At 35.1% G+C, this 27,859-nt stretch overlaps 1 protein-coding gene across 2 annotated transcripts; it reads right to left on the bottom strand.

Moving 5' to 3' along the window:
- Positions 1-19,255: 19,255 nt before the first annotated feature.
- LOC114367916 lies at positions 19,256-27,859 on the bottom strand. 2 transcript variants are annotated; one of them, XM_028325174.1, is made up of 8 exons: positions 27,514-27,859; positions 26,016-26,252; positions 25,677-25,936; positions 23,867-24,008; positions 23,357-23,728; positions 23,130-23,261; positions 22,072-22,200; positions 19,256-21,956 (listed from the first exon to the last, which is right to left on the bottom strand). In XM_028325174.1, exons 1-8 carry the CDS (start codon positions 27,607-27,609, stop codon positions 19,686-19,688), a joined length of 3,639 nt encoding a protein of 1,212 aa, XP_028180975.1. In that variant the 5' UTR covers positions 27,610-27,859; the 3' UTR covers positions 19,256-19,685. The 2 variants fall into 2 exon arrangements, with proteins under 2 accessions (XP_028180975.1, XP_028180974.1); XM_028325173.1 differs by having other exon boundaries at positions 26,016-26,384.

Consider the following 27,859-nt stretch of genomic DNA (forward strand, 5'->3'; position numbering starts at 1 on the left):
CCTACCCAAGGAACACCTACTTGTCTGGTTTTGTTATTGCATAACAGGCCAGACAACTACCTTAAGGGGATTATTAATAGGTTAGTGTTCTTTTCAATACATTTGCATTGTAATACCTCAATGTACAACACCAGTTTTTAATTGTTACTCATATGGAACAGTGCTATCAAGGGTCTTGATGATGCTCCACAGCCTAAATCAAAGGCTTCTGCTAGGTGGATTGTCGTCAAGGTACATCATTTACATAAAACTTCCACTTATATATATTTCTTTATGTGTTTGTACACTAGTTGTTTAATTAATATCCAAATTTCATTATGTATTTAGTGTAATAGACAAAAAGGAAGTACTGAGTGCGGCTACTATGTGATGCACTGGATGTCCACCATCATTTTAGGAACTTTTAGAAATAATTGGGAAGCGGTAAGTTTATTTCAAACAAAATCGATTTATTTATAATTTGTATTATATTATTAACTTATTATGATTTATTTCATCATGCAGTATTTTAACGATCCTAGACCATTGGAGCCAGAGAGATTAAAAGTATTGCGGATCCAGTGGGCACAGTTTTATCTCCGAGTAAGAGATCAGGCCTAGGATTTAGGGACATTATCTTTAGCTTTAGTTTTTACTTTGGTTTAACATTTTTTACATTTTCTATGTAACATGAACATTGAATTCATTTGATGATTGTTCTTTATAATAAATCAATTATTTGATGTTTATTATCATTAAAACTACTTGAAAGTAGAATAAAATGTTTATTTGTTGTGAATTGGGCCTCCTGAAATTGCATTTGACAGGTACAATTTTGGGTTTACTGTAAAAACAGAAAGTATATATATATATATAAAATACTTGAAAACAACATCGGTTATTAACAAAAACTGATGTTAATATCATAACCAACATCTGTTATTTACAAAAACTGATATCGATATGAACCTTAACATCGGTTGTAATAGAAAACCGATGTTAACGTTTGTATATTAACATCGGTTATTTGTGTATAACCGATGTCAGCGTTTGTATTTTAACATCGGTTATCTGTATATAACTGATATCAACTCTTGTACATTAACATCGGTTAATTATAAATAACCGATGTGAACATTTGAATATTAACATCAGTTATTTACACATAACCGATGTTATACACAAAGAACTACACCAAATAAGTGTATGCATCATCAACGTTGACATCGGTTTTCTAGCAAAATCGATGTTAAGGGCATATATTAACATCGGTTTTTCTAAAAAAACCGATGTTAAACTAACATATTAACATCGGTTTTACTGGAAAACCGATGTCAGCGTTCATCATGCGTACACTTTTTTTGTTATTGTTCATTGTGTTTAACATCGGGTATTTAGAGAACCGATGTTGTCATATACATTCATACATTCAACATCGGCACTTTCAACATCGGTTTTAGAACCGATACCGATGTATAATGTTCTAAATAACCGATGTTGAAAGTGTATTTTCTAATAGTGACCTAACGTGAAAATAGTAGCAAGAGCATGCATCTTTATATAGTAGCATGGAGTAACATATGTAAATGCTTTTCTCCACTTGTACATGTACATCAGCTAGCAAATATTATTATATACTCTCATTGATCCATCAAGTATAGAAGAAGTTCGCAAATCAGAAGTTTAGATTTTGCTTTGTCAAATAAAGATAAGAACTCATTTTGTAATGACCACTTTCAATTGAAATGCTTGAATAAGAATAGATTAGTTCAACACGTACAAGCAATTTTTAGTAGACAAGGGCTCAAAATAAAAAGGTAAATCAAATCATTGTCCAAACATTCCATGTCACACAAGGTTGTTTCATCTAGCCACCACTATTAGAAAATACACCTTCTACATCAGTTATTTAGGACTTTCTACATCGGTTAAAAACCGATGTTGAAAGTATTATCGTTAACATCGGTTTTACAAAACCGATGTTAAAGTAAAATTGACAACATCGATTATTTAAATAACCGATGTTATATAATAAGAATTACACCAAAAAAAAGTGTATGAATGTTGATAGTTGACATCGGTTTTTCCACAAAACCGATGTTAATCTATACGTTAACATCGGTTTTTATATAAAAAACCGATGTTAAATATTTATAGGTTAACATCAGTTTTTTTTTTATTGATTCAATACAATAGGGGAAAAGATCGTAAAGTTCCCTATCGAGACAACAGACACTCTCAACGAATCCTCCGCGCACTAGGCATACTGATGCAATCTTACCCCCCAAGGGCATTAGATAGAAGACTCCAAGAAGATTTGGCCAAAGATGCAAGAGAAGACCCTAGGGTTCTCATGAGCCTTAGGGTAGATTTCGGGCCCATGGGCTAAGTATGAGCCCACTTATCTTTGTACATATTAGATTAAGGTTTCATTAATTTTGGGCCTTGTATTTAGGGCTCCATAATGTAGGTAGGGTACCCTAGAAATGTAGGATTTTCCAGCCCTTGTATTTTAGGGCACATAGACTAGTTTTTGTATTAGGGGTAGTTTTGTAATTTTACAGGCATTAAGTGAATATTTGATGTGTGTGTTGAGAAATAAATTTAATTGAATTGGGAGAAGTCCAATCCAATTAAATTTTAGAGGGGGAGGTGAGCATTTGCTTGCTACATCCCATTGCCACATCATATAGTCACACTTTGTGCATGTCCTTCATGCTTTACATGCCTCATGGCACCTAAGCACACTTAGTGAAGAATCTTGGACTTGATCTTGGATTAGTGGGTTGAACCATATCTGAAATTCACTAATCATAATTAATGAAATTTTGGCTCCAAAATTTGGCTCCACAAATTCAATTTCAAATTCAAGTGAAATTTGAATAGAAATTCAAATTTCCATCCAATTTTGTGTGACACTTAGGCTATAAATAGAGGCTATGTGTGTTTATTTTTCCAACTTTGAACATTTGAAAATTAAACTTCAAATTTCAGAGCTCTTTTAGAGCACAAAATTACGTGTTCTCTTGTTCCTCTCCCTTCACTCATCTCCTTCTTCCTCCAAGCTCTTATCCATGGCCTCCTATGGTGGTGAGCTTCTTCTAGACTCATCTTCTCCTTGAAGTGGCGTCTCCTCTCACTCTTCCTTCTCCATTATGCTGCCATTCATCTTCCAATAAGTAAAGGAATCCATTGATGAAGAAGATCTTAGGCCTACAAGCTCCAATAGAGCTTACATCATGTGGTATCAAGAGCATCTTCATCTAGGTGATGTTCTTTTGCTTCCTCTATCTTTTTGTTCGGTGAATTCTCTTTAATTCCTTGTTCTTCATCTTATTCTCCATGTATATCCTCCATTGTCTTTTGGTTTGGTTCTGTTTAGAGTAGATTCAAAAAAATAAACCGATTAAATCTTATATCTACACTTGTTCTTGCATTTCTATGGTTCAAATTTTGTAGATCTACTCTTGAATCATGTTTTTGTGTTGATTTCAGGTTCTCTCATTTTTCATTCATAATATTATTGTGCTCAAACTTTATCTAAATTTTCTTCCAAAATATTGGTTAGAAAAAAAAACACAAAAATCTAAGTGTAAATCACTTAATCCATGTTGTCTTAGAGTCATGTTTAGTCATAGTAATTGTCACATTATGTTCTAAGTTTGTGTTGAATTTTTATTTTGTTTATTGAATTCTAGATACATTTGTTCATGTATTCTTGTCATTATTAGCCTATCTTTTGAATTTTGAGTCTAATTCATGCATGTTATTTAGTTCATAACATATTCTAAATCAATTCCTAGAAGTAGTCTTGTTGAACTCTTTTTTTTGTTTTCTAAGTTTCCTACATGATGCCTACGATGAAGTTGAGTTGTGGCTGGATTTGTGAATCAAAATAAGTCTTAAGCTCTCTTGAATTGTGTTATTCAAGGTAATTGAGCATAATCAAACACAAATTGTAACTATCCAAGCCTTAAGCAATATAAACACTACTCTTGATTTCTAGGTTGAAATCGCTGGTGCTGGCAGCTTAAACATACGAACTTGTATAAATTACTGGGAATTGGTCACTACGTTTTTTGAGCTGAAATTTTTACTGAATTTTCTAGACATCTGGAACAAAATTATCAAAAAGGAACCAAATGATTTGGATTAAAGGAAAAAATAAGAAAAATTACACAATTTGGATGAATAATCATTGTCCAGGAAAAAAAAAGTGAAAGGGAAGTGTGCTTGTTGTTTTGGCTCAAAATTTGTTCTATGATTGGTGCCTTTTTTATACCAATCCTAGTTCTGAAATTTAAATTGAAAATTATTGTGAAAACAAGTGCCAAAACTAGAGGTCTCTTGAGTCTTTTTTTTTTAGTTTTTTCTACTCTACTCTAGAGCAATTCTAGATTTCTCTTTGAGTCCTAGCTTGCTTTTGTATGTTTTTCATTGCTTTAATTGTTGAATAATCCTTCAAAATTTGTCTTGTTAAAAATCTATTGGTTTAGCTTTCATTTCATTTTTTTTTGTCTTTGGTTATTGCTTGTCTCTTTGTTTCCTTACTTGTGAGTTGTCATATAGGAAATTGGAAAGGAGGATTGGTGTCATACCTTGAAGAATTTGAGTCAAGAAGCAAGGAGCCAACCACCTTAAGAGTTATTGGACTAAGAAGCACTCCAAATTGAGTGAAACACCAAAGAGAGAATGGCCACCACAATTGAGGACTTTTATTTTTTTGTAATTTTGTAATTGGCAATTTGTTTTGCTTTCAAATTTTGCAACAAAAAAGCGTTTCATTCGAAGTAAGTTGGGAGCCTCCAATAGGTCACCCTACTTCTATTTGTGTGTAATAATTTTAGGCAATTTTCCATTAGGATAGTGAGTGTTTTGTTGGGAACCTTAAATAAGGTCATCCAAACACTCTTAGGATCCACCTAATTTGCATTTCTTGCTTACTTTCATAACTTATTTCCTTTACCTTCCATTGTTAAACCGCCTAGATAGCTTGCCTTTTACCAATTAGTTTTTATCTTATCTTTCACACCTCTTTTAGTCTTTATTTTGGTTAGTTTCAACCATAGTTTCTTTTACCTTTTGTTTTCAAACCCCCAACAAGAAAGAACCATAACTTAGGAACCAACATGAGTCTTCATTCTTCATCTAGTGTTAATGGTGAGGGTTCTACTCCTAAGGACCCCTTGTATAAGATATTAGATGAGTTGAGATCCCTAATGTTATGGAAAGAAAAACAAGAGAGAAAAGAAAAAGGAAAAAAAAGAGTGGAAGAAATAAGTCAAGATGAAAGAGAGAAAATAAGAGAGGAAGAAAGAAGAAAAATAATGAAAGAAATGAAAAGAGAAAAACATGCCTCCTAAACATAGTTCCCATACTATGTTTAAGTGAAGAACTTAGCGACTATTATAGAGGGTGCCATAGTTCACATACTAAACATCATTCCCAAAGAAGAGAAAAGGATAGAAGGCCTCAAGAGGTTAACATTAACCTCTCATATTTCCATGGAAAAGATAATGTTGAGGCCTACTTAGATTGAGAAATGAAGGTTGAACAACTCTTTGCTTTCCATCATATTAGCGAAGAGAGAAAAGTTCCATTGGCTACTCTTAGCTTTCAAGGGTACGCCCTCTATTAGTGGACTTCGCTTGTTAGGGAACAAATGATTCATGGGGATCCTCCAGTAGAGTATTGGAATGATCTTAAGAGTGCCCTTAGGAAGAGGCACATTCCCTCCTACTATGAAAGGGAGCTTATGGACAAGCTCCAAAGGCTTAGACAAGGGAGTATGAGTGTTAAATAATATAGACAACAAATGGAACTACTCCTTTTAAGAGCAGGACTTAGGGAGGAGGAAAGAACAAGCATAGCTAGGTTCCTTAGTGGGCTTAATATGGAAGTGAGGGACAAGGTTGAACTCCTTCTATATAGACCTAGATGAGCTAGTCCAACTTTGTATAAGAGTGGAGCAACAACTTAAAAGAAAGCCTTCTTCAAAATCTTATGGCTCTCATTCTTATCCAAGGAAGAACCAAGCCTATGGAATTTTGGGTGTTGCACCGTCAAAACCCAAGGAAGATAAGGATAAGACCATAGAGAAATACACCCCTAAGACTAGTTCCCAAGAAAGGACTAGCAACATTAAATGCTTCAAATGTCTTGGGAGAGGTCACATTGCCTCTCAATGCCCCACAAAGAAAACCATGATCATGAGGGGTCAAGACATTTATAGTAGTCAAGAGCAGACTACTTCTTGCCCTTCCTCTAGTGGAAGCGAAGATGAATTAAGGGGTGAAGATTCTAGTGAGGAAGTCTACCCCCATGAAGAAAGTGGCCTCTTAATGGTTAGAAGGCTCCTTGTAGGTCAATCTTGTGATCTATCTCAATCCCAAAGAGAGAATATCTTTCATACAAGATGCAAAATTTTAGATAAAACTTGTTCTCTCATTGTGGATAGTGGATCTTGTTGCAATTGTTGTAGCACAAGATCAGTTTCCAAGTTGAACCTCACTATCATTCCCCTCCCAAAACCTTATAAACTTCAATGGCTCAATGAGCAAAGGGAAATGATAGTTAACCAACAAGTGAAGGTACCTTTCTCCATTGGGACATATAAGGATGAAGTTAATTGTGATATAGTTCCCATGGAGGCAGGACATATTCTTTTAGGAAGGCACTAAATTTTTCTTGCATCCTCAAACACCTTCACAGGTGGGCAAAGATCAACTAACTATGAAAGATATGAGGGATGAGGAAGAAAAACTAGAAAAACAAAAGAAAAAGAAGGATAGTAAGGCCTTGTCTTCAAAGGACAAGGGGAAGGAAAAGGAGGAAAAGGATTCCTCCAAGAAGATGGTTAAGAAGGAAAATCATTTTGCAACAAAAGGTGATATTAAAAAGGGCACTCCTTCTTAAACAATCTTTCTACCTTCTTCTATCAAGGGAAACATCCCTTAGCACCGCCATACCTCTTGAGCTTGAGGTTATTCCTCAAGTAAAGGAGTTGTTAGATGAGGATTTGGTTCGCAAGAGCTTAAATCCTTGTGCTTTGTTGGTGCCTAAAATATGTATTATTAGGCACCATATCCCTATGATAGGTGGTATGATGAATGTGTTGAGTGGTGCAACACTTTTGTAAAATCACTCATGCACCCAAAATCTTCATGATTTGTGTACATAGGGACTCATTAGGTAGGTTTGTTCTTATTTTTTGTTTCAATGCAAACCTAGGTGCTCATGTGGGACACCTTAGGTTTGTCGTAATTTTTTGTAGGAATAATCAACATGAAAATAAAGAAAAATGTATGTTTTATTCCATTACTTTCCTTAACTTTTTAAATAGTGATCAAGGGCTTCCCATGGACCCTAAGAGAATAAAGGTCATTCCTGAGTGGCCTACTCCACCAAGTATAAGGGAAATTTGGGGCTTCAATATCTTAACAAACTTTTACTAAAGGTTCAGTCCTTACCGTACTCTAACATACCCAACATCACTAATACATATGTTTTTATTCTTTTTACATGTGTAGAGGAAAGAATCCATGAGTTTCAAGAACCTCTATATTTGAGGTCAAATCCTTTTCAGGGGGGGGAATGATGCAATCCTACCCCCCCAAGGGCATTGGATAGAAGACTACAAGAAGATTGGGCCAAAGATGCAAGAGAAGGTCCTAGGGTTCTCATAAGCCTTATGGTAGATTTCGGGCCCATGGGCTAAGTATGAGCCCACTTAATTGAATTGGGAGAAGCCTAATCCAATTAAATTTATTTCTCAACTCACACATCAAATATTCACTTAATACATGTGAAATTACAAAACTACCCCTAATACAAAAACTAGTCTATGTGCCCTAAAATACAAGGACTGGAAAATCCTACATTTCTAGGGTACCCTACCTACATTATGGAGCCCTAAATACAAGTCCCAAAATTAATGAAACCTTAATCTAATATGTACAAAGATAAGTGGGCTCATACTTAGCCCATGGGCCCGAAATCTACCCTAAGGCTCATGAGAATCCTAAGGCCTTCTCTTGCATCTTTGGTCCAATCTTCTTGGAGTCTTCTATCCAATGCCCTTGGAGGGTAGGATTGCATCACATACCTCTTTTGTGCGTCTTTCTCATGGCGGGAACAAAACAACAGGGAAAGACCCGGCCGACCTGCCCAGGGCTCGAGGGCGAGCTTTATTTAAGAGAGAATGGGGAGTGAATCGAAAGGCTTCCGTTAACATTGGTTTTTATAAAAAAACCGATGTTAATGTTTTGAATATTAACATCGATTTTCTACAAAAACCAATGTTAAGTTACATAAACAACATTGGTTTTTTTAGGAGTCGATGTTAAGTTGTATGTTAACATTGGTTTTTGTGAAAAACCGATGTTGTTTATGTAATTTAACAATGGTTTTCATAAAAAACCGATGTTTTTAGTTTTTTTTAAATAAACTTTCTATTTTTACAAAAAACCCAAAATTTAACCTGTAAAATTGAAATCAAACCACAGATCACAACATATATATCATTTGTATTCTACTTTCAAACAGTTTTTAGCAAAAAGCTATATTAAAGTATCAATTGATAACTATGAATAAATGATTTATTAATCAATAAAGAATATTCAATGTTCAAATGACATAGCAATTGGAAAAAATGTAAAACAAGGTAGTAAACTAATTAAGCTAGTAACCTAAAATGAAATAGTTCCCTAACATCCTAACTTTGATTTCTAACTTTAGGATAAAATTATGCCCACTGAATATGAAGCGCCTTCAATCTCTCTGGTTTCAATGGTCTAACATCATTAAAATACTGCATGATCAAATAAAACATAAGTTAATAATGTAATACCAATGAAAAGAAAATAAACTTTGTTTGAAATAAACAATTACTGTTTCTCAATTATTCTTAAAAGTTCCTAAGATTATCGTGGACATCCAGTGTATGACGTAATAGCCACACTCAGTGCTTCCTTTTTGTCTATTACACTAAATACATAATGAAATTTGAATATTAATTAAACGTTAACTACAATTAGTGTACACACATATAAGCAGTATATATAAGTGGATGTTTTATTTAAATCATGTACCTTAACAACAATCCACCTAGCACCAGCCTTGGATTTAGGCAGTGGAGTATCATCAAGTCCTTTCAAAGCACTGTTGAATATAAGGAACATTAAAATATTGATGTTGTTCAGTTATGCTAATGCAAATGTATTGAAAACAACATTGACCTGTTAATTATTCCCTTAAGGTAGTTGTTTGGCCTGTTATGCAAGGAACAAAACTAGACAACAAGGTTTTCCTTAGGCAGAATGACGACCATTTTCCAATGGCCGCTGCAGTGGAGATGAATATGGATTATTGTAGTATTATACATTATTTAAATTTAGTTGTTTTGTTTGACTTACCCATTCAGGTAGGCTCCAAGGTAGACATCGTGTTTTGAACTCTGCATCCAACTCTTGATGTAACTTTCCGATTCAAACTGCGATTGCCCAGATCTCTGAATGGACTGTGGCTCGAGGAATCCATACACATCGAAATTCCCCGCTCGCATACTTCTCTCAATCAGATGCCTGTTGTTGTTAAGACAAAGTTAATTATGTATGAATTTAAAACAAAAACTTAGGTAATTAACAATAATCAAACATAGTGAAATAACATGATTTAATTACAGTGAACAAATCAATTGAAAAACAGAAGCATATAATCAGAGTAAAATACATGTTCTGATACACGCTTCACGAGATGTGTCTGCCAAGCAAGGAAGGTGTTCAGTGCCTGCCCCACTAGTTGAACCTCGTTAGTGGGTACAGGAACGGGAGCCTCTGCATCTCTAACCTCCTCAACACCAACCTTTACCTGGCCATGCAACAAAGGGATGTTGTGAACAACTGTGGATCCCTCATAAAATCTTCCTAGGGCAACCAAGTGGGAAGGATTTTCTTTGATGTACAACCTGCATTTGTCTGAGTCACCCATCTCTGGATCGGCCGGTGAGGGATCAACACAACTCCTCTTTGTGCTAACACGAGCAGCTGAGGGACCAACCTCAGGCTCTGGAGGCAGTGCAAGTTCCTGTGATTGCATCTGTGATTGAAGCTGGGACTGCATCTGGCTGAAGGATGCCATCAGCTGCCGAGTCACTTTTTCGGTGATCGACTCCTCCAACTGATCCCTGATTTGTTGAGTGAGCTACTCGACTTCTTTGGGAGGGATGGAGGAGGAACTGCAGGAGATTTCCACCTGCAGATGTACCTCGCATACAAGAAAGAGAAACACTACTATGTAGGTTATCAAGGTAAAAGAATTAAAACAAAAATTAAATAAAGAATAAAAGAATAAAGAAAATTGCTTATAGATTAAGATATGTGAACAACCAAGTACGAAGGACAAAGTCCTCGGCAACGGTGTCAAAAACTTGTTAACTCGTTGGCAAGTAGTAAAGTTAAAATGGAAGTCCAAGTGTCGAGTCCACGGGGTCTTTGTTTGTACTGGAGTTGATGTATACCCAATTTGCAAACAAGAAATAAGGAATTGTAATAGAGATGAGAAGAAATAGAGAAAATTGAAATTAAAAAGACAAGAATAATAACAAAGAGTTAATGCAAAAGATAATTTCAGTATTTAAATAAGTTGGGGCCTAGCATGCCTAACTACCCTTGTGTAATATTAATGTTTTTCACTATTATATGTTTTCTCAATTTCCACCCATATCTACTAAGACACTCAACCATGATCCCTCATGATGAAGAACATAATTTATCTATTCTCTCTCCCAAATCTCTTTGCAAAGATTGAATAGTAAATTGCATGAAGCATGGAGATGTATGCAAAGGCAAAACAAAGTCACTCTATCCCTAGCAATGAATTGTTTAGATGCTCTTTCCCACTTCTTTAGAAATTACCATTTCCCAATGTATAACCCTTAAAACTAATGCATGGATTATCAGACCATACAATAAAGAAGAAGAGCAGAAAAGAAACAATAGAAATAGAAATTGCATTTAATAGATAATAAGAGCAATTACATTACAAGGGTGTTGACTACTAGGCTCCCAACAGAAGGGGGTTTAGCCTCTCATAGCCATAAGAGGCTTTATACTTCAGGGGCTAATGTGGATGAAAGAAGGGGTTGGATGACTAGAAGAAAATAAGGGGGGAATGGCTAGAGAAAGAGGGTTTCCCCTAAGGAATAGGCTCAGGCTTTGGATATCTTCAATAGAGAGCTCTGAGACTTGGTATGTCCTTTCCTTCTGCTTCCTCCTCCTTATATAGGCCCAATGTAGCTTACTTTTCACACTGACTTTCACACTTAGTGTGAGCTTTCGCGTTAAGTGCACCTTTGGACTTCTTCATAGGCTTTCTTCGCGCAAAGCCTGGATTGGGCGCTAAGCGAACTATCTAATTCTTTCAACTTTTCTTCAAGGTTTTTTCTTCCAGTTTTTACATCAATTTTCCTCTAAAGGACTTGAAATCTTCTTCTTTTGACTTCTGCTTATCAAAAAATTATAAAAATGTTAATTTCTTCATTATTTCATTAAAAACAACAGTAAAGTGAAAAAATTGCAATCATTATTAGACAAAATTGATTATCAATTTAACTTAAATTTCACAATTATCAATAATAAATATTAATAGTTAAATATATAAATAGATAAATAAGACTTATAATAATACGCAAAACATAATTAGCCTAAATAATAACAATTGATGAAAAGTCATATAAAAATGCCATTATTATTATTATTATTATTATTATTATTATTATTATTATTATTATTATTATTATATTTGATATAGATTATAGTTAGTAGAATTATATATTATTAAAAAAATTAGTATATAATCAGTGGTAACATATATCAGATTTATTATATTTTTATTGAAAGTAGTATATATATTATTAAATTGGTACATATTATTATATACTAACTAGTAATATATTATTTATATTTCTTATTATTAATTAGTGTATATTATTAATCATTATATATATATATATATATATAAAACTAATTAAAAGCAATTTGGGGGCTAAAACCCTTAGCTGTCCTCGTGTATCCATCTTTGGTTATTGTGTATTTTTTTATCTCCCTCACCTATGACTAACATGTGTTTATGTTAATGTCAATATACCATTTTAAACTAAAAAACTTCATTTAATTTCAAAATAGATATATTTAATCATATGTATATCAAATAAGAAAATGCTTAAGCGTTGAGAAGATTTATCTGTAAAAAAAAAAAAAAAACATTGTTACAACCAGTTTTGAAAATCTATTTTTTCGCGCGTCCAAAATATCTAATTTTATCCATTCAAATCTATTGCCATTAAATGCAATTGACTTAAATTTACTCACTTAAAATTTGACAGGGCTAAAAATGTAAACATTGTAGTCAAATTCGAGATTCTATCCTAACTCAAAAAGGAGTCATAGAATCGTAAAACGTAAAATAGTAACTCGACATGCAGATTCTACCGTACAAAGTTAAATATATTTTTATATTTGCATCTAACATAGTAAAACTATGATAAAAAAAAATTGCGTATACCATACATCAAATACTTAAATAAGCTTAATTCCATAATCAAATTCATAACCATAAGTTGCATAACTGGATAAGTAAAGTAAGTCAATAACTAAACAAACTCCATACCAAATTCATAAAGAAGTAAATGACAAGGAAACATAACATAAGACATAACACCTAGACTAGACATCTACAAATTAAAGTGTTAAGTCTTGATGGTCCATTATCACAACTGGATACATCCTTGTCTATGATTTTGATGATTATAAAGATATAAATTGTTAATATACTAATGAGTATTATTAAGTGAAACAAAACTTATTACATATGAGTAAACATGATAATTATTTCCTATCCTATTAACGGTTTGTTAAGTGTACCAAATATTCAAGTAGTAAAAATTTGAAAGTTTGAGTGTCGATTTTCACAGGAATTTTGTTTTCTACTTGTATTGTATGATTTTCAATTTATAAGGGAAGAAATAGAGAGAGGTAGAAGATAAAGAGAACAGTAAATAATAACAGATAATTATAGAAAAGAAAATAATAGGAAGCAAAATAATCAAGTAGAGAATCCAATAAAATGAGAATGCTAGCACCTAGCATGCCTTGTTTGCCTAAGATGTATGATTTTTGGATTTTTCTTTATCAATTAGGTAAATTTATCCTACCCACATCTATTAGATTACTTGTCCCTGATGTCTCACGATGACAAGCCTATTTTACCTATCTATCTCCCAAATACATTTGCAAAGATTCAACAGATAAAATACATGAAGCTTTAATTCTAGATGTGTGCTATGATGTATGGGTATAATGCAATCATTCTATGTCTAGCAATAATTTTATTATGATATCTTTTTCCTTTTAGTTCTATTAGAAGTTATCCTCTATCGAGTGTCTAACCCCTAAAAGTGATGCATGCATACCTTCATTATATTCTTATTAAGAGTTACCATCTGTCGAGCATCTAACTCCTAAAATAATGTAAAGACGAGTAATGCATGAAATTAAAATGGGAAAATACAATAGGATAGAAAACACTTGTTGCATTGATAAATATAGAGTACATCATACATCTCTTGGCTTTTTAGGCCTGTCAAGCCCTAACTAGGGATTTAGTCTCTCATGGCCATGAGAGCCTTACACTGAAATAGGGGTATAAGAATTGGTAGAGGAGAAGGATGGAAGAAAAGAATAAGAGAATAATGAGAGAGAAGAGAGAATTTCCTAAGGAAGAGTTCTCAGGCTTTGGGTATGTATGAGAGTGCTTTGAGACTCGATGTGTCTTTTCCTTTGGCTTGACTCCCTTTTTATAATTGCTGAAGTGGACTTGGGCTTGCGTACTTGCACTTAGCACGCTCTGCTCGCTTAGCGCAGGTGCCTGTTTTCGTGTGTAGTGCGCTCTGCTCGCTTAGCGCAAGTACCAGTTTTCCCGCTCAGCGCGCGCTGCGCGCTGAGCCCGTCTTGGGTTGGGCCTGATGCTAAAATCTTTATCTTTTTTCGTATTTTCTGCATCTTGTTGCTTGTAATCCCTCCAATTTTTATATCTACAAGTCGTGAACAGAAAAACATCAATTCCTAATAATTAAGCATGGATAACTGCTAAATAATTATTTTTAAAGATATTTTAACTCTATTTTCATAAAAAAAAAACAACTCTTATTTAGCAGTTATCATATCTTAAAACTCTTATTAGTTTATGTCCATTCACAGTGGAACTTATTTTATTAAGAGCACATAATATTCAGCGTCCAACGTGATGTTATTAACTAGCATCCACTTTATTTTGAAAACTAGTGTTTATACGTTGTGTTCTTTTTACTCATGAATAATGAACTTACTCCCTTACATAAACTATTTTATATCAAGTATAAGTGATGTCCAACCATGTACTGGATTCATGTTAGCTACAAAGGGAAACTCAACTTTCGCAAATTCATGCTTGCCTCTTGATGCATAAAATATGTACTCGCACAAGGGCAAGCAAACCCTACACAATAGTACTGTAGACTTGAAAGTCCGAATATCGTACCCTAGAGAGTAATTGCGTTCCTGAATAACTTAAATCGCATAAACTAAATAATTTGAGGGTTTTATCTTGACTTTAGGGGTTGTTTATCAATTACGTCAATGAAATAAAATTAAAGATAAATAACAGATTATGAGTTCGCATATTACCCTAATTCCTATTACAATCAAGAACACTTAGTTGTCAATTAATTTCCTATTACCTCTTAATTTAATTGTCAGCCTATGGTTGAACTCTGAAAATAATCTCCCCCTAAATTAGTCCTCAATTGATCATTTGGGATTTAATTTAGGGTTACGAATAAATTATAGAGATTTGTAAAAAGGAAAATCATATCACCAGTTTGGTCATGCATGTTTTATGAATCCTATCGTTCTACAAGTCAGTTAATTATGAGTAAATGGTCACTAATACACAATTAACTATTAACTAGAGTGGTCAATTCCAATACAAAAGAGAAAGTAATAGAACAACGCAATCAATTGAATAACATCGAAGAAGTTTATTGAAATAACGAACTAGAGTACATGGATACAATTACATCTTACTTCAAGCACTAAGGGTTTAGCCAACCATGGTCACAATATATCCAAACGACATACAAAATTGCATTGAGGAAGAAAGAGATTGAAAATCCTTACAAATTAAGACCCCAATTGTTTAAAGTGCATCTCTCTCTTTCTCTCTCAAAAGCTATTGTTGTGCAAAAAAAGAATAAAAGCTAACCTAAAAATGCCACCCTTTTTTCTATTTATACCACTGAAATTAAAACTGCAGTGTGGAGGTTAGCACGGGTCGTGCTGAGTTAGCATGGGTCGTGCTAGGTCAGCATGGCCTTCTACGAGAATTTTTTATGATGATAGAGAAGATTCTTGAGAAATTGGTAAGGGCCATGTTGAAATAGCATGGTTTGCAAGTCTTGCATGGGCCTACTCATTGAAAATGCTTATAATTCTCCATTTTTCCTCTCTTGGCTTTTTTTTTATCACTTTATCTGCTTCTCTGCTCAACTAGTCACACTTAACATATACCCACAAGCTCAACTAACAAAACAAAGTAAAAAACAAGACAAAATGGGACGAAAATTAGGGTTCAAATACAGTCAAATAATGGTTTATCAACCACCCCACACTTGAGCATTATTTGCCCTTAAGCAATTATTCTAAATTAAAGACTGGCATGGCTTTCTATGAAATCAAGAACCCATTTATAGAGAAGCCCTCAAGTTATTATGAATAGAAGACATGTCCCACAGAATTCCATCGGGCTTTCAATGTTTACCAACATGTTCAGTTCCACAATGAGCAACATATCACTCATCTCACCGCTCTTAGTGTTTCACTGCACCTTAACCACTCATCACACATTTAGTTTTTTTATCAATCGACTTAACCTAAGCAAAATTCTAGCATGCATAATAGTGAGGCATCACAAGGTGTAATAGGGCTAAGGTGCAGTGAAAGGTGGTTATTAAAGAAACAGGATAAAGAAGGGCTCCAAGAAGCAACATGTACTCAGTGACACACTACCCAAGGGTGACAACTATTGTTTTCTATAGATAACACTTCCCATAACTTATTCTTTTGGAAACCATGATTTTCCTTCTGTATACTCAACAAAACTTTTTATTATACTTCTTTCTCCTTTTTTTTAAGGCCTTTTTACTACCTTATTTTAATTGCTCTACCTAAACTAATATCTAGTTGTGTCCATGCCCCCCCCCCCCTCCCCCGACCCATTTTTCAAGTCACCAAGTACCAAAGCATCAAACTTTCGACATAGTAAGGCAACAAATAATATATCATTTCAACTCAAAGGGAGCAATTAGGGGATTCATTTCAGCAAATAATTTGTGTCTAGGAACAAAGCCTACAAACTACCTCAATCAATTTAGTGCACATATGAAAATCACTCAAGGATATGTATCTCAAGATAAACCAAATGTGTAGCAACTCAAGTGGACCACTATTAAGTCAAAAGATATTTATGTCTTAAAGACGAATTATTACTCTTAATTATTTTGATTATATGTAAATAAATACAAATGGTAAAAGTTGTGTTTGATGTGCTATTAGATCATGGTTTGTATTTCTACATCTGAGTTTTCAAACGATACATCTATATAAGACGATCTAGCATAATATTAAGTAGTGCATTTAATACTTTGTGTCTGAGATTCTCTCTTGTAGAAAATATTCTCCTAGAATCTGTGAAAGCCCTATGAAGGATAAATGAAGTCCATAGTTTGGAAGTGCTAATCTTTATCAAAAGCCACAGACTTGCTATGATGAAAGAAGTAACTTTCCTACTATCAGCATGGACTTTTCATGTAGAAGGGAGGTGATTAAATGTTCCAATGGTCTCAAGACTTCAGATGAAGAACAAAATGAAGAATCCACCCATTGAGAGACAACGAATACTTTAATATGAAAGCTATAAATAGAAGAAGCTTTGAAGAAACAAGATATGAATCAACTTGCACAAAACATTTTTTTTATTATTTCTTGTAAAGCTTTCTGTAAATCTTCGTATAGACACTAAGCTCTCAAAACACCTTGTAAACCTTGGGAGAAAATACTAAAGTATTGAGAGATATATCTGTCTGTAAGACAATTTCATATTAGCCATTGTGCAAACTTCCAACAAATCTTGTTGATTTGTTTACAACCAATAGTGGCCTAGTAGGACAAGGAATACTGGGTTAAGTCAAGTTTGGGATAAAGCTTGCATTTGTAAGAGCCAAAAGTGGCAGTGGAACATGGTGGGTTGTCAAGAACTGAACGTAGCCTCGGGGTAGAGATAAACCAATACAACCTCTTGTGTTATTATTTATTATTTTTCTTTGTGTGGACTGAGAAAGGATTCAAATTTTTCTTTAGTTCTTATATTTGTTAAGAAAACTTTCTTTCATCGTTTGATAGAGCTTTTCTAAAAAAAATCTCTTATTTATTTTCAGTAAAATCTACATCAAACGATAAATGTGTTTTTGATCAAACTAAGATTAAAATTTCTAAAAAACACATTCAACTTCCCCGTAAAAATTAACAAAAAGCCAATGTGGAGTTAAAAACATAAAATCACATAGAAGTCATCAACATGAGTGTTACAAAAACATCAAATTGTGGGTGAAATGACATCATAAATGTCCACTATACTACAACGACTCAAATGCAATGTCCCAAGGCATAAATATAATGGACAAAACGAAAAATAAAAAACAAAAGCAAAAGTACATTGAAATGGAAAAGAAAAACAAGAAAAGAGAAGAAAATGAAAATAGAAAAGAAAAAGTTATGATTATCTTGGGAGAAACAAATGTTAAACAACAAAAACAAACAATTTTATAATTATCCAATTTGAATTCTGGATGAACAAATCCAAAAACAATGTCTTCCAAAACATGTTCTTATTGTCTTCCCAAACGACAATTTTGGATAGTTTTTTTTTTATTTCAACCATCATTCTGAAGAAATGATCCTGGAAGCGCTAATGTAGTCTTAAGGAATGGTCATTTTAGAACATAATTTGAGTTCCAAAATAGGCTTTCCGGATAACATAAAATATGTTTTCGGAATATGTGTTCCAGAAAATGCTATAAACATTTTGGATTGCATGTTCCAGAACAAATATAGTATTTCCGAAACAAGAATTCTGAAAGCTTTTTTTTACTATTGTGAAACACCTATTCCGGAACATAAATTGTGGTATGGAATGACTATTCCGTAGCAGAAACAAAAGCTTTTCAGAATACCTGTTTTGAATATGGTTGTCACTATTTCTCTTTCGGAAAGGGTTGTCCATAAAAGAAAAGCTTAATAAAAAAAAATGGGAGAAAATGCACCTTTACAAGTATGTGCGTCGACTCAACCTCACTGGAGTTGTGTTGTTGGAAGAAATCAATGGTAGAGTTGACACAAATGGAGACAAAGAGGAAGAAACAAAAGTTTGAGATGATTATGCATGGACACAAAAGGAGATGAAGAGGAAGACCTAACGACAAAGAAAACACAAATGGAGTATGAGAATGGGTGAGACTCCCTCGTGGAGTAGCATGCTGAGGAAGATGAAAGGTATAATATGAAAATGGTAGTTTGTGATATTTAAAAATTGGGAGGTGTAGGATTCAAATAGGAGAATGCACGATTCAAATGCCTCAACTTCATCATGCCCAAAATGCAAGTGAAGAATGTAAAAAATATGTAGGTAAATGACCAAAAGAAGTAATGCAAGTAGCATTAGGTTAATGTGTGTGTATTCAATGGTGACTTAAATGATACCTAGAGTAAGTAGGCCTGTTAAAAACTAGGTTTAACAATATTTTTTATAGACCACGAGTACTTTTCAATGGAAGCAATTTTGCTTTAATAAGGTAAACTGCTATGAACAAAAAAATTTACCCTCTAAGTATTTAAAATAATTATATACTTAAGACTTAAATTTGAGACAACGGGTTAAAAGTCGAAAAAATCTCATATCAATTGATCCATGCATTTCATAGTTTAAGTTTAGGGCTTTTATTGCACAGCGTTAGTATGCAGTATGCTTTTGGAGAAGAGATTGAAATGAAGCTATTGTTTTCGGTGGCTGATTTGATTCATTATGTTTAGTCTTACCAATAGAACAAAATACTCATACAAGAATTTTATGTCTCTGCAATTCATATTGCAAGGTCAAGGGAGACATGCACATTAGGGATAACATGAAGTAAACCTGAATCCAATTATATTTTTGGCATCAATTGATAAAAAAAAAAAACAACCAGAGTCGAGCAAATATAACACTTTCAATCACATTGATGATGTCCACTCAAAATCCCCATTACAGCTTCCATTATGAAGCAGCTTTGGCTCTCTAAAATTTTAAAGCAAAAAGGTGTTTGGGGGAAGGGGGAATTATGATCTCACATACAAGGGGAAAAAAACCCTTCAAGATAACTGCACTCGCAATCTTTCTCTACATCAAGGGAAAAAACAGACAAATTGGGTAACAATCAACTAATAAAACTCTATGGGCTATAATAAAAATTGCTGAAGGAAGCTTATTGTTTACTGAATTACAAAGTACTCAAGCCTCCATTACCACATAAAGATAGAGACTGAATTCCTCAACAGCCACCTTATACTTCTCAATTCATTTTAGAAAATTGAAAACCTCAAGGTATTACTTGCCGCAAACAAGTTGTACTCCTCAATGACAGTAGCCTCTTTTTTATTGCAATCATGATCATTGTCAACTTGATCTACTGAACTCATTAAGTTAAAATCTCCAACATTGTCGCCATTTGAAGATGCAGTTGCCGATTTATGACCAGTTGAAAGGTCTACAGGGCCACCAAAATGAAACAGGGAAAAACCACTGTCTTTTGACTTTGCAGAATTACCATGTCCAACTTCCCCATTCAATGCTGCTTTTTGCGAATTAGCTCCGGTTAGAGAAACCTTTTCTACTGAAGATCTATTAAGATGCTCTGGCAGCATAGATGTTGGCTTGGACATTAGAGTCGATTCCTCTGTATTTAAGCCTTTAGCTCTGGCGATTGGCTGATAAACTGGAAATGCAACTGGGTTAAATAGGGGTGTTGGTTGCTGTAAGCCACCATACTGCAAGCAGAAGCGTGGATCCTCGTTTAAGCTATATCCAAAAGGGCCAGCATATAAGTAGGGGTTTGTGTGTGGGAAAGGCATCAACCCATTTGTGGGAGCAGCTGGCAATGAAACTGGATTTTGATGGTAATAACCCATTGCTGAAGAAGTCCGAAACACTGGAAATTGAATATTTTGGTTTGGCACTGGAGGAAGCATGCTTTGAGGTTGAGAACACATACTAATGGAGGAAAAACCATTATCAAAGTTATGTGCAATTTTCACCACAGGATTCCCGGATACATCCCCTCTTGCCACATCCAAGGATGGACCAAATGGTGACCTGCTAGTCAAACCTTCCTCATTTGCATTATGGATTTTCTTCATCTCAGCTCCATGAGAGCCAGATAATCCATTGTCAATGCAGGTTGAACTATCTCTCACTTCAGATTGTTGACTAGTATCTTCTGAATCCGATGTTGAGGATTCTGTATTTTCACGGTTTGAAGAGGTTGTATTATTATCACCCTCACTTAGGCATGATGAGCAGTTATCAGAACTAGAAGTGTTACCTTGATTGGGATCAGAAGAATTATTCAATGCAGAGCCACCCATCACACACATTCCAGCCTCAGATGCAATTTCTGTGGAGCTGCAAGATCCTCCAACTTCTGCATCAAGATCATTCTGACAGCCTTCACCCATTCCGCTTCTTTTCAAATTACTATCACCCTCATCAATTTCACCTGAACCGCCAACTTCATCAACAGAAAACCTTACTGTATTGAACTGAAATCCATGACCTGTGGACCCCAATGTCACATCAGAGTCTAAATTACTACGAGCATACTTGTGTGACTCCATAGGCTCCCAAACTTTCTTTGATTGAGGCAAATCCCTGCTGGAATAGTTCCCTGAGATGACTCTGCCTTTGGTTCTTCCATTACTCTCATGCATGAAGTCTACATGATTATACTTGCTACCACGATAAAATTGCTTAGATGTATCTACTGTGGATTCAGACTTACTAGCAGGTTTTGTCTCCCAACTAACTCTATTGGTTCTATTATTCGGGCTACAATTGCATGAATGGAAATCATATCTGTCGTTCATCCAGCTGTTGGAACCATAAAACCTCTCGCTGCACTTATGACCAATGTTTCGACTATTGGATTTTGCAACATTTATTCGAGATTGCCTGTTCAACCCATTGATTCCCCTGGAAGACACCCCAAAATTATCTGAATGGTGTATTGGCTCTGATCTTCCAACAGCCACACCATTTTCTGAAGCAACTGCATTATGGTGTCTGTCAGACCATTTTGTAGGCGCATCCAGTCGAAAGTCTTTCCTGAATCTAAGTCTTTGACAATAAAATTTTGATTGCTCAACTGTAGAAGTACCATTCATGTCTTGAGCATTTGCAATGTCTCCATCCCAGTCATCATAAGTGTGGTGATGCGCATTTGCAATGACTCCCTCACAGTCATCGTAAGAGCAGTCTTGTGTTCTCAAATTACTACCCTCTCCAGTGAAGTCTTCATCTTGTATTTTAGGATAATCACCCTCTGTTACAATGACTGAACTCCTACCTCTAATAGAATTATTTTTCTCTACATCAGCAGCAGGAGACAATTCTTCCTTTGAGATTTCAGGAGATCCAGGAACATCCATTGATTCAGAACACTTTCTTTCTGTATCTTTCTCCTTTCCTTTTAGTCTTTCCTTTCTCCTAAGTTTTTTCTCCCTTTCTTTTGTCCTTTTCCTCTCCTTCCGTTCTTCTTCTTCACGTTTTTCCTTTTCTTCTTCTTCAAGAAGTTTCATCTGTAAAAATATATGTTTAGGATTTTGGAAGTAAAATCTCAAAATAAAAGTGGAGAGTTCAGTTTTTGTTCATTTTATTCCAAAAGTCTGTTCCCAATAAAAGCATAATAAAGACCTGCTTTTCTAATGTAATGATTTCTTTGCATGCTACATGAACTCGTTCTTCCAGTAGTTTCAGTGCAAGACAAACAAATATGCTGTGCGCATTTTGACGTGCTGTTCCTTCTCTGAAAGCCTTTTCAACCTAAAAGGATAAGAGATGGTTAGCAGTTAAAAAAGACAGAGAAAGACACACACACACACACACACGTGCGACAACCAAGGCCAACGCAAATTGCAAAATAATCCCAACACCATAGAGCTACTTGTTTCAGGTAAACTGCCAAATTTCAAGTGGACATCACAGATTTTGAACCCAAGATCCCACAAATTATGATTAACACTAGCACATATCTTTCATTTCCATTAATTAATCTAATCATTTATATCAAATCAAAGGCAAATTCATTTTCTACATTTAGAGTTGGGATGTAACCAAATTATGTCAATGAAATTTATGCTGGTTGTACTAAAGTTGCTTCATCTGTATCCCAATCCAAACACAATTTCCATGTTAGCATTAGTGAAACAATACTAATTCAATGCACATGTCTTCTTAACACCAGAGCTAAATCAATGGGACTACTGTATTCCCTATTTCACAGCTCTTCACTTGTTTCAGGAGTCATAGAAGAAAACCTCAGGAACATTGAAATTAAGAAAAACTCAAATTTGCCATCATTATATATGTTTACTGAGGCAAAATTCCTGACCATAAAATAAGAAGAAAAGAAAATATAGTATAGTAAGTGGAATGCACTCAACTTTTTCCACATTATGAAGGCAAAATAATAAGAGTTCAATAGTATGTTAAACACACTTAATACCAATCTAAAGTCAAACTGATCATTATTACCTTGCCAATATAACATTTCATTCATCTGTTATATTGATTTCCATTCCCCCCCCCCCCCCCACTGCACCAGTCATACTATTATGTAAACTGAAAACTACCATATTATCCTTAAATAATTATTGATGAAAAATATCAAAATTCAAAAGACAAGATAAATATATCCGTGGCAGGAGAAATCAAGACAGATGATTAAGCAATAACAACAAAGCAAAGCATGCCTGTTCTTTAAATATAACGGTAGCAGCATCTAGAAGAAATTCTCGAGCAAGTTCAGGACTCTTTGCATGCTTTTGAGGACGGGAGCATTCTCCATCAAGCTCATTTCCCTCTTCATCCATCAAATCATCATCCTAGAAGAATATATTGCATAATTAACAAATGAAACTTAGACAAAAATCCTCATAAATGATTTTAAAATGAGTTTCCCTAGTAAAACTTGAATTACCTCTTCTTCTTCTGCCTCTTCAGCATGCTCAAAGAATCTTCTGATACTTTCCCCTTTTGTAATTGTAACATAACCATCCCCTACAATTAGCCTGCAATGTACACATCGTTGACCTTTTAATGCATGAGCTTTAACAGAAAGTTCAGTACAGCGTCCGTCTAGCTTCCAAGCTCGGAGGGTGATGAAGCATGCACTCAAACCACCAAGATCTAGGCCACTGACTTGTACACATCCATTCATTCCAACATTTTCAAATTCCAAAATGTCAGATTTTCCTTCAGTTGTTCCCACAGCCCACTCAAAGTGATCATACAATCCCACAGTATCCGCAAACGTTTGGCGCCAATCAGCTTGAATCGAGTCATCGGATACCTAACAAGAGCAAATGTATTGAGTTTAGTCCTCATAGGTAGCTTGAAAATTACCATTTTTATAAGAATACGGGTATAACTCACTCGTTGAAATCCCAAATATAACAGAATTCACAGCATAGAAATATGGAAGTCACACCTCATACTGAAAGGCAGTATCAGCAACACAAAACCAGCTGGTGCAACAAGGTTCTCTTCTCATGCGCTTCAGTTCTTTTAGTTCCTTGAATTCTCGAATAACATTTCTTCTACAATCTCTACAAAATCTCTTGCTATCAAACCTGGTAGATAGAGGGTAACCTTTTAGTAAAATCTAAAACATAATTTGCCACACACACACACACACAGCCTTGAAGCATGGCATAATATCCAGTTTCATGTGGGGCAAAATAAACTCATTCCAAAAATTAAGTGAGCATTGCTAATATGTATTTTAATTAGCATGAGAACAAAGTGTGGCAAAAGAATTCACTCAACAATCAAAGTAATTTATTTCTCCAAGCCTCATAGCATGAAGACTGCCGTGACAAGAGGAGGTGCCAAGTTCTCAAAGGAAGTATTAATACTCTGATGGAATTATACTGTAGGTGGAGGTTGAAGAATGGTTCACTCATTCTTGTGCAGAAAATCAACTTATTTATGAGGAATGACAACAGAAAGGTGTGAACTCTAAACTGATCGGTCATAGAAACTCTAATATTATGTTGAAAATTTAGATAGAGTACGTAAGAATTTGGGAAGAGAAAGATAGACAAAGAGAGACAATGCAGAAAGGGGCTGTAAGATGACACACTGAAAAATGCCCCGGCCCATACCAATTTATACTAAAATACTAGAGGAATATTACGAGCATATTTTGTCTTTCAAGCTCCAATCAATTCTACAAAATTAATCCCCAATTAACCCCCCTTAATTTTAAGGTCAAGGTTGCCCTACATAATTGACTAGAGTTTACTTAATGGTTTTCTATACTTGAAACAGTCTTTAACAAAGTCACATTTCTTATCCAATTACTCATTTATAAAGTCCAGAAAATCCCTAATATCCAATTCACCATATCTTCCATTATATCATGAATGAAGGGTTTCCTCTAAACAATCTATAAATCATTCTGCATTGCCAGTCTTGATGTCAAACTCATAATTCTAACTTGCACTATAACCATTGTAATGGCTTCATTTTGCTATTATCTAAACTACCCTAATTAAGATTCAGGACAAAACCTTCAAAAGAAGACAGGCTCTGGAAAGGAATGAATACTGATCCAGCCACTGGCTGTCTCCTTGATTGGTGAGCTCGAGGACCAAATGAAAGTAGACAGAATATATGCATACTCGGCAGAGAAGAACTGAAGACCTTGCATCACTGACCAACATATAAGAAGCAGCTCTACTCATACAGTCTACCCTTAACAATATTCTAAGGGTTCTCTTAAAAACTTAAAAGTCCAAGAAATCAAACAAATATGTTCCATTCATCTGCCTGATTATGTAACTGACAAGCTTTTCCATTAATGGAGCACTATATACTCTTCATTTACTGCATTCAGTCTATGCTGCTAGTCCAATATGAACTCCATGTGTAGGATAGAGTTACACCATTCAACTTTTAAACATACAGCCAATAACTCAGTCGTCCTATAATCTGGCAGATAGCTAATCCATTACAAATCACTTGCATACCAATGGTAAGAATATGAAAAAGCAAAAATCTTTTATTTTTCCTCTTTTCTTCCCCAAATTTTTAGGGGAACAAAATATTTGATGCTGGTGAAGATGCGATATTCAGGATATTTATGCCCTTCTGATGCATGTCTCAGATTCTCATCCCTTGTATATCACTTTCAATTGTATTACTGCTTCTAGTACAAGAATTTATATTATTAATCCACTGGTAACAAGTTATCACTTATCTAAGTCTAACACAGTCTGAGGAGTGTAGATAAACACCTGTACATGAGTCTCTCAATAAAATCTTCTTCCTTCATCCTTAGAAGAGATTGCCTTGTCTCGTCTCCCAGTGCCGACCAAAAATCCACCAGCGTATCACATGAAAGTCTGGCAGTGTGCAAGGCACAGGTTTCCCTTGTCCCATGCCCTCTACCATAACTCACAATTCCTTGGCTTATCCAACCACGGCCTCCCCCACCACAGGCATCAGGATAAAGCAATTCTCTTTCCCGCTCCCTTGCACGTGCTCCATCAAATACCTGATATGAGGAAAAAAGTTAAGCTACCAAACAGAGAAAAGGACTGCATGAGAACCCAATACAAACGAACTGCACTTACAATTTGCAGTCCTTTCAGAGACTTTGAATACAAGTAGCAGTCCAAAAGTGTCAATGAACCCTCGCGCGTTGTGGTCAAACCACCCCAAGGATGGACAGTTGGATCTTGCATTTCATCCTGGACCATATTACATATGGATGATCCACCATTATTTTGATTTTTCAAACTTCCAGGTTTGCTGCAAGGAAAGTGAACACCCGCTCCCTCTTGCTGCAAAGATTTCCCATACGTAACAATCTGCAAAAAGCCTTCAAGAAGTAACCCATTGCACCTGGAGCAGTACATATTTTTTCGTGCATGCTCAAAAAGGGTTTGCTTGTCTATTCTCAAGAGCTCCTGCCGAGCTTGCGGTGACAGCTCACACCAAAACTACACCACAAGCAAGCAAGAAACTCAATAAAAAAACACATTCAGCTCATTACAAATTGCGATTTTATCTCAAAAACATTAAAAAAAAAAAAAAAAAAAAACTGATAACATGCACAACCAGTGTTGTTAAATAGCAGCCATGGCGGAATGGCGTGGCGGATTTTTTTCCAACCACCATAGGCAATTTGTGAAGGGAGGCCCACCATGGCAGCACCATAGGGCACAATGGCGTGTTTATATGGTGAAATTTTGGGCTTCTGCCACCTGCCATTTATAACACTGTGCATAACACATCCTCAACCCAAAATTCCCTTTCTGTAACTTAAGTCTTGTTTGGATAAATAAAGTTTTTCATAAGCACCTATAGGAGAAAAAAATGTAAGATAAAATGAATTGAGCTCCTCCCATATGCTAAACTCAACTTATGCACTCACGTTTACAGCAGCTCTCTCATTTAACTTCTCCAAAAACTAAAGTACATAAATTGATTTTAGCTTATGGGAGAAACTCAATTTATTTTACCTTCTTTTTTTTTTCTTCTCCTATAAGTGTTTATGAAAAAGTTTATCTAAACAAGAATATCCAATTCTAGTGGATGCTCCTTCCTCTTCTCCCCCCGCCCCTTTATTCCACAATTTCGCTAGTAGTTGCTCACACTCATTGACAAGCCATTATTTCCTCAGCCAAAAAAGCATAAGGAATCTCAACCTCGACCAAGCCAATGCTTGTTTGAAAAGTGGCACGTATCAGAATATTACTCAACTAAAAATATCTGAGATTCACATGTAACATCACTTTTATTCTATACACCTCCTCCACCAAGCACAATGATGTGAATAATAAACAATCAAGCCGAATTTCCATTCGTCAAACACAAACACCCGAATAAAAAAAAGAAAAGAAAAACAATTGCATCTAACAGTGATAACACATCATATCCCCAAACCAAAATATTAAATTCAATAACCGAATTGCTTCAAGATCCAATACACGTCACAACCAATACAAAAAACAGTGATCCAGCGCCATCTCAATTAACAAAACAAACAAACAAAAATCCCGGAACAAATTAAAAAGCGAATATTAGAATATAAAAATAAATTAAAACAAAATTAGATCGAGCGAGTACCTTGTGGAGCTGATTGTATCCAACATCGTCACGATTCTTCGACCAGAATCCATTGCCACTACCGAATTGATGATTCCCGTGCGGTAACGCAGGCATTTTTCGCGTTCAGAGTCTGCGAGATTCATACAGCAACAACAACGACGATGACGACGACGCTCCCATTCCCCGCCGCGAGGATCCAAATTGATTGGTTGAATTTTAATTATCTCAATCGGAATCTGATAATTGGCAGATCGAAGGAGAGGGATATTAGAGAGAGAAAAAGAGTGCTATGGTGATGGTGATGAGATTTGGTGTTATGTGAGACCTCGTGTTTGTGTTGTCATGTGTGAATGTGGTGTGTAGG

This window comes from Glycine soja, chromosome 9 (assembly GCF_004193775.1).
Source record: "Glycine soja cultivar W05 chromosome 9, ASM419377v2, whole genome shotgun sequence".
NCBI classification, from domain to species: Eukaryota; Viridiplantae; Streptophyta; class Magnoliopsida; order Fabales; family Fabaceae; genus Glycine; species Glycine soja.

What these genes read in the sequence shown, in the direction of transcription:
- LOC114367916 (XM_028325173.1), bottom strand. Translation starts at nt 27,609, where the DNA reads ATGCCTGCGTTACCGCACGGGAATCATCAATTCGGTAGTGGCAATGGA. An exon ending in ATTGAGAGACTCATGTACAG is followed by an intron (nt 24,009 to 25,676) that starts GTGTTTATCTAC and finishes TCTATCTACCAG; the next exon opens with GTTTGATAGCAAGAGATTTT. An exon ending in AAGAGGCAGAAGAAGAAGAG is followed by an intron (nt 23,262 to 23,356) that starts GTAATTCAAGTT and finishes ATATTCTTCTAG; the next exon opens with GATGATGATTTGATGGATGA.